Here is a 7,153-nt window from a genome sequence, read left to right as displayed (position 1 = left end):
ATTTACATCCAAATCAGGTGAACGGTGTAGGAATTACAACACATTTGATATGTGGCCCCCCCCTTTTTAAGGGACCAAAAGTAATTGGACAATTGGCTGCTCAGCTGTTCCATGGCCAGGTGTATGTTATTCCCTCATGGGAGTTCGTTATTTCATTGACAAGGAGCAGATAAAAGGTCTAGAGTTCATTTCAAGTATGGTATTTGTGTTTGGAATCTGTTGCAGTCAACTCTCAATATGAAGTCCAAAGAGCTGTCACCATCAGTGAAGCAAGCCATCGTTAGGCTGAAAAATCAAAACAAACCTATCAGAGAGATAGCAAAAACATTAGGTGTGGCCAAATCAACTGTTTGGTACATTCTTAAAAAGAAAGAACGCACTGGTGAGCTCAGCAACACCAAAAGACCCGGAAGACCACGGAAAACAACTGTGGTGGATGACAGAAGAATTCTTTCCCTGGTGAAGAAAAACCCCTTCACAACAGTTGGCCAGATCAAGAACACTCTCCAGGAGGTAGGCGTATCTGTGTCAAAGTCAAAAATTAAGAAGACTTCACCAGAGTAAATACAGAGGGTTCACCACAAGATGTAAACCATTGGTGATTCTCAAAAACAGGAAGACCAGATTAGAGTTTGCCAAAAAACATCTAAAAGAGCCTGTACAGTTCTGGAACAACATCCTATGGACAGATGAGACCAAGATCAACTTGTACCAGAATGATGGGAAGAGAAGAGTATGGAGAAGGGAAGGAACTGCTCATGATCCAAAGCATACCACCTCATCAGTGAAGCATGGTGGAGGTAGTGTTATGGCGTGGGCATGTATGGCTGCCAATGGAACTGGTTCCCTTGTATTTATCGATGATGTTACTGTTGACAAAAGCAGTAGGATGAATTCTGAAGTGTTTCTGGCAATATTATCTGCTCAGATTCAGCCAAATGCTTCAGAACTCATAGGACGGCGCTTCACAGTGCAGATGGACAATGACCCGAAGCATAGTGCGAAAGCAACCAGAGTTTTTTAAGGCAAAGAAGTGGAATGTTCTGCAATGGCCAAGTCAATCACCTGACCTAAATCCAATTGAGCATGCATTTCACTTGCTAAAGACAAAACTGAAGGGAAAATGCCCCAAGAACAAGCAGGAACTGAAGACAGTTGCAGTAGAGGCCTGGCAGAGCATCACCAGGGACGAAACCCAGCGTCTGGTGATGTCTATGGGTTCCAGACTTCAGGCTGTCATTGACTGCAAAGGATTTGCAACCAAGTATTAAAAGTGACAATTAGATTTATGATTATGTTAGTTTGTCCAATTATTTGTGGTCCCTTAAAAAGGGGGGGGGCACATATAAAATGTGTTGTAATTCCTACACCGTTCACCTGATTTGGATGTAAATACCCTGAAATTAAAGCTGAAAGTCTGCACATCTTGATTGTTTCATTTCAAATCCATTGTGGTGGTATACAGGGCTAAAATGATGAAAATTGTGTCAATGTCCAAACATTTATGGACCTAACTGTATGTGGTTGTCATGGAAACTGGGGCTTGGTCATGTGTACTCAGCACGTGGGATCCTGACAGATGTGCACACTCGTTTTTCAGATAAGTCAAGCAGCAGAGACCCGACCAGTCCAGCCCCCAGACCAGGGTTAGCACCACTGGGTATAGCCAAGTGTGTTTGCACCCCCCCCCCCTCCCTCTGCCTGTTCTACCCCCACCAAAGTTCTGCCTTTTTGACTTGACTACTGTTTAGTTACAGTTTGACTACAGTTTGACTCCAGTTTATTATTATTGTGGCTGAATCCTCAGTCGTGGCTGAACTAGTTTGACAACTTAACCCTTGTGCTGCCTTCGGGTCACATGACCCAAAGGTTCATAACGAACCATCATTGTGTTTACTCAGTTTTACCCAATACAAAAACTAATAAAAATAATTTTCTTTTAACCTTTGCAATGTGGGGGTTCTGAGACAGCCCAACGGTTAAAAGAAAATGCTTCACTTTGTTTTTGTATGAGGTAAATTTGTCGCAATACGACGGTGGGTCACACGGCTGATGGGTCAGAATGACCCGAAGATAACACAAGGGTTAAAGACTACAGTTTCACTACAGTACGACTACAGTTTAACAACTGATTGACTACAGTTTGACAACAGTTTGACCACAGTTTAACTACAGTTTATTACTATCGTGGCTGAAGCCCCCTGTCCAAGAATAGACCCTCTCCCCCCTCTCTTTCCACTATGCCTTCATATTAGGCTCTGTGTGTGTGTGTGTGTGTGTGTGTGTGTTTGTGCTGCGGACTGGACACACACAGTGAAGGACTCTTGAGGGGCCAAAGGCATCAGTTTCCCATAAATAACACGTGAAGCTTCCATGACACCTTCCCAGAATGCTCCCCCAGTGACCCAGAGAGAGTCCAGCCAGCTCCAGTTTCAGGGAGTCTGGAGGCCCCTGGCGTTCATGTGAAGCCTCATGGCTGAATGAAGACCGTGGTGCAGTGTTTGTTGTTGTCTCAGCATACGAGACTATGGCAGTGCCATTTGATGTTGCTCCTAACATAGACCTATGCTGTTCTGGCTGTGCTGTGCTATGTAATACTGGAGCTGAGATATTATTGTTGTTGCACCGTGCTCTAATGCTGAGATGTTATTTTGTACTGTGCCTGGTAAAAATAGGCTGTTCCTTGTCACCAAAAAGCTGTTAAAACTACGCACTTCTGATTCGAGTTTCTGCTGTGCTTTCTATATTATGTGTATGTTGCTAAAATAATCAAATGCTATGTAAATGCTGGTGCTATTGTGAATGCCTCTGCTGTGTTTTTGAAAGGGCCTGCTCAGTCTGTCTTCTGTCATGGAACCTGACACTCTTCTTTTTCTGTCCGGAAACGCAACAGCAGATTTTGACAAGCTGTGTGTGTGTGTGTGTGTGTGTTGCAGAGACGCTGCAGCCTACTCCGCCCACAAGAGCACAGATCAAATATGGTGAGAAAGAAGCATCAGAGCTGTCTACCCATCCTCCCAGCCTCCATCCTCACAGCCTCCATCCTCACAGCCTCCATCCTCACAGCCTCACAGCCTTGATCTGGCCTCCATCCTCACAGCCTCCATCCTCCCAGCCTCCATGCTCCTAGCCTCCATCCTCCCCCAGGATCCTAGCCTCCATCCTTCCAGCCTCCCCATGCTCCCAGCCTCCCCCATCCTCATCCCCCCCCCATCAACCTACTACACACCCCTACACATACGTACAGTTAGGTCCATAAATATTTGGACATTGACACAATTTTCATCATTTTGGCTCTGTATACCACCACAATGGATTTGAAATGAAACAATAAAGATGTGCTTTAAGTGCAGACTTTCAGCTTTAATTTCAGGGTATTTACATCCAAATCAGGTGAACTGTGTAGGAATTACAACACATTTTATATGTGGCCCCCCCCTTTTTAAGGGACCAAAAATAATTGGACAAACTAACATAATCATAAATCTAATTGTCACTTTTAATACTTGGTTGCAAATCCTTTGCAGTCAATGACAGCCTGAAGTCTGGAACCCATAGACATCACCAGACGCTGGGTTTCGTCCCTGGTGATGCTCTGCCAGGCCTCTACTGCAACTGTCTTCAGTTCCTGCTTGTTCTTGGGGCATTTTCCCTTCAGTTTTGTCTTTAGCAAGTGAAATGCATGCTCAATTGGATTTAGGTCAGGTGATTGACTTGGCCATTGCAGAACATTCCACTTCTTTGCCTTAAAAAACTCTGGTTGCTTTCGCAGTATGCTTCGGGTCATTGTCCATCTGCACTGTGAAGCGCCGTCCTATGAGTTCTGAAGCATTTGGCTGAATCTGAGCAGATAATATTGCCAGAAACACTTCAGAATTCATCCTACTGCTTTTGTCAGCAGTCACATCATCAATAAATACAAGGGAACCAGTTCCATTGGCAGCCATACATGCCCACGCCATAACACTACCTCCACCATGCTTCACTGATGAGGTGGTATGCTTTGGATCATGAGCAGTTCCTTCCCTTCTCCATACTCTTCTCTTCCCATCATTCTGGTACAAGTTGATCTTGGTCTCATCTGTCCATAGGATGTTGTTCCAGAACTGTACAGGGTCTTTTAGATATTTTTTGGCAAACTCTAATCTGGTCTTCCTGTTTTTGAGACTGACCAATGGTTTACATCTTGTGGTGAACCCTCTGTATTTACTCTGGTGAAGTCTTCTCTTAATTTTTGACTTTGACACAGATACGCCTACCTCCTGGAGAGTGTTCTTGATCTGGCCAACTGTTGTGAAGGGGTTTTTCTTCACCAGGGAAAGAATTCTTCTGTCATCCACCACAGTTGTTTTCCGTGGTCTGCCGAGTCTTTTGGTGTTGCTGAGCTCACCAGTGCGTTCTTTCTTTATAAGAATGTACCAAACAGTTGATTTGGCCACACCTAATGTTTTTGCTCTCTCTCTGATAGGCTGAAAAATCAAAACAAACCTAACGATGGCTTGCTTCACTGATGGTGACAGCTCTTTGGACTTCATATTGAGAGTTGACAGCAACAGATTCCAAACACAAATACCATACTTGAAATTAACTCTAGACCTTTTATCTGCTCCTTGTCAATGAAATAACGAACTCCCATGAGGGAATAACATACACCTGGCCATGGAACAGCTGAGCAGCCAATTGTCCAATTACTTTTGGTCCCTTAAAAAGGGGGGGGCCACATATAAAATGTATTGTAATTCCTACACCGTTCACCTGATTTGGATGTAAATACCCTGAAATTAAAGCTGAAAGTCTGCACTTAAAGCACATCTTGATTGTTTCATTTCAAATCCATTGTGGTGGTATACAGAGCCAAAATGTTGAAAATTGTGTCAATGTCCAAATATTTATGGACCTAACTGTACATCTACTGACAGTTTACACACATACACACACACATACCCTTAACTGCTGTGCATTAAAGATATCTCCCCTTTCTCTATCTTCTACAGTTCTCTTCCATAACTCTATCCCATTCGTTGGTTTTGGTTTCCTAGACAACGCCATCATGATAGCAGCTGTAAGTGGTAGGCCCTCCGCATGTTCTCATGGTGTGTGTGGGGGGAGCACTCATGTTCTCATGTTTATTATCCTGGGGTGTGTGTGTGTGTGTGTGTGTGGGCTTGTTAACCCTCGTGCTGCCTTCGGGTCACATGACCCAAAGGTTCATAACGAACCATCGTTGTGTTTACCCGATTTTACCCAATACAAAAACAAATTAAAATAATTTTCTTTTAACCTTTGCAATGTGGGGGGTCTGAGACAGCCCAACGGTTAAAAGAATATGCTTCACTTTGTCTTTGTATGCGGTAAATCTGTCGCAATACGAAGGTGGGTCACAATGACTGATGGGTCAGAATGACCCGAAGATAACACAAGGGTTAAACATGGAAAACAAGAAACGCTGGGCCCTGTGGGGACATTTTCTTGGTCCTCACAAGTTCAGGTGCTATGTTTAGGGTTAGAGTTAGAATTAGTGTGTGTGTGTGTGTGTGTGTGTGTGTGTGTGTGTGGAGCAGTTCCATTTACTGTGGTTTGACAGTATCCTATGTTGCCGTGTCTGTCTGTAGGGCACCCAGATTGAGATGTCTATAGGGATCACCTTTGGCATATCCACTATGGCAGGTAAGGCCCTCACACACACACACACACACATGTTGAATCATGTGGTTATTAGCTGTCAATCATCCCTCTCTCTCTGTGCTGCTCTCTCCTCTCAGCTGCTGCCCTCGGCAACCTGGTGTCAGACCTGGCCGGACTGGGGTACGACAACCACAGCATGACCACATCCAGGCGCAACACAACTACAGCACCACACACAACACAACCACAGCATGACCACATCCAGGCGCAACACAACTACAGCACCACACACAACACAACCATTCCTAACCACAACAACAAAACCAGAACACACATGGCCCTGGACAGCCAGGTGTCAAACCGGGCAACACTGGGTTCTGTTTCTATAGAAACCGTGATTATGTAATGATAGCAATGTATCCACGACACAAACTACAGGGGGACCTACAACCTCTTGATCTGCTGTCAAATGCTTGACTACTGAACTGTGGTTCCTCGTAGGCAGTAATCCTGTTTTACATGATATAAAGGGACACTATTTGTTTTCAGATCTGTGTTCAGATCATGCCAAATGCTCATAGCTCTTTCCTGTATGTGCGTGTGTGCGTGTGTGTGTGTGTGTGTGTGTGTGTGCAGGCTGGCAGGCTATGTGGAGGCCCTTGCCTCCAGGTTAGGGATGCAGGGCCCTGATCTCACCCCCAAGCAGGCGGACATGTGGCAGACCAGAGTCAGCTCTCACATGGTGAGTGTGTGTGTGTGTGTTTCATACCTGTGCATGGCTTTGAACGTGGAATTTTTTACTTTGAGGAATCCCCACCCTGAAATGATGGCTAAACCTGTGTTGGTGTGCTGTGGGTGTGTGATAGCCAACCCTGTGCCCTTGTGGTGCGTGTGACAACTGAGTGCTCCTGTGTTGTCTGTGTGTGTATGCATCTGTGTCTGTGTGTGATAACTGAGTGCTCCTGTTATGTTGTGTGTGTGATCCTGTGCTGCTGTTGTGTGTGTGACCCTGTGCTGCTGTTGTGTGTGTGACCCTGTGCTGCTGTTGTGCGTGTGACCCTGTGCTGATGTTGTGTGTGTGTGTGTGTGTGACCCTGTGCTGCTGTGTCCAGGGTAAGGCCATTGGAGTGACGATCGGCTGCATCCTGGGGATGTTTCCCCTCTTCTTCCTCAGCGATGATGACGAGGAGGAGAAGAAGAAGAAGAAAGCAGCCCTAACAACCACAAACCCCTAGGTCCTGCTACCACCATGACCCCTGACCCAGCCCGTCTCATACACAGGAACCAGACCACAAGCTACAGTGACCTGGTTCAAGACTACACTCCCACAGGGGGCCGTGTTTAAAGACTACAATTCCCTACAGTGACCTGACCGAATGTCCATCTTGGAGTCTCTAATTATGCAAAGTGGAAGACGACACAAGAAATGAACTGTACAAAACGAGAGAAAAGTCGAACGATTACCTGCTACCTCCATAGGTCTTTGTGATGTTGTCATTGAAGAGATTGCATGAAGTTATCTATCTCA

At 45.2% G+C, this 7,153-nt stretch overlaps 1 protein-coding gene across 1 annotated transcript; it reads left to right on the top strand.

Moving 5' to 3' along the window:
* The first annotated feature begins 1,518 nt into the window (after window positions 1-1,518).
* On the top strand, window positions 1,519-7,147 carry LOC134016182 (transmembrane protein 65-like). The gene is made up of 7 exons (XM_062455570.1): window positions 1,519-1,660; window positions 2,937-2,981; window positions 4,995-5,062; window positions 5,613-5,667; window positions 5,763-5,805; window positions 6,262-6,367; window positions 6,738-7,147. The coding sequence occupies exons 1-7, from the start codon at window positions 1,519-1,521 to the stop codon at window positions 6,858-6,860; spliced, it is 582 nt and encodes a 193-aa protein (XP_062311554.1). The 3' UTR covers window positions 6,861-7,147.
* Window positions 7,148-7,153: the final 6 nt, after the last annotated feature.

This window comes from Osmerus eperlanus, unplaced genomic scaffold, assembly GCF_963692335.1.
Source record: "Osmerus eperlanus unplaced genomic scaffold, fOsmEpe2.1 SCAFFOLD_349, whole genome shotgun sequence".
NCBI lineage: Eukaryota > Metazoa > Chordata > Actinopteri > Osmeriformes > Osmeridae > Osmerus > Osmerus eperlanus.
This window is presented reverse-complemented; position numbering and strand designations above follow the sequence as displayed.

Excerpts from the sequence above, each read along its gene's own strand:
- LOC134016182 (XM_062455570.1), top strand. The coding sequence starts at position 1,519 with ATGTGGTTGTCATGGAAACTGGGGCTTGGTCATGTGTACTCAGCACGT. Across the intron at positions 5,668-5,762 it reads TGGCATATCCACTATGGCAG|CTGCTGCCCTCGGCAACCTG; the intron begins GTAAGGCCCTCA and ends CTCTCCTCTCAG. Across the intron at positions 6,368-6,737 it reads CCAGAGTCAGCTCTCACATG|GGTAAGGCCATTGGAGTGAC; the intron begins GTGAGTGTGTGT and ends TGCTGTGTCCAG.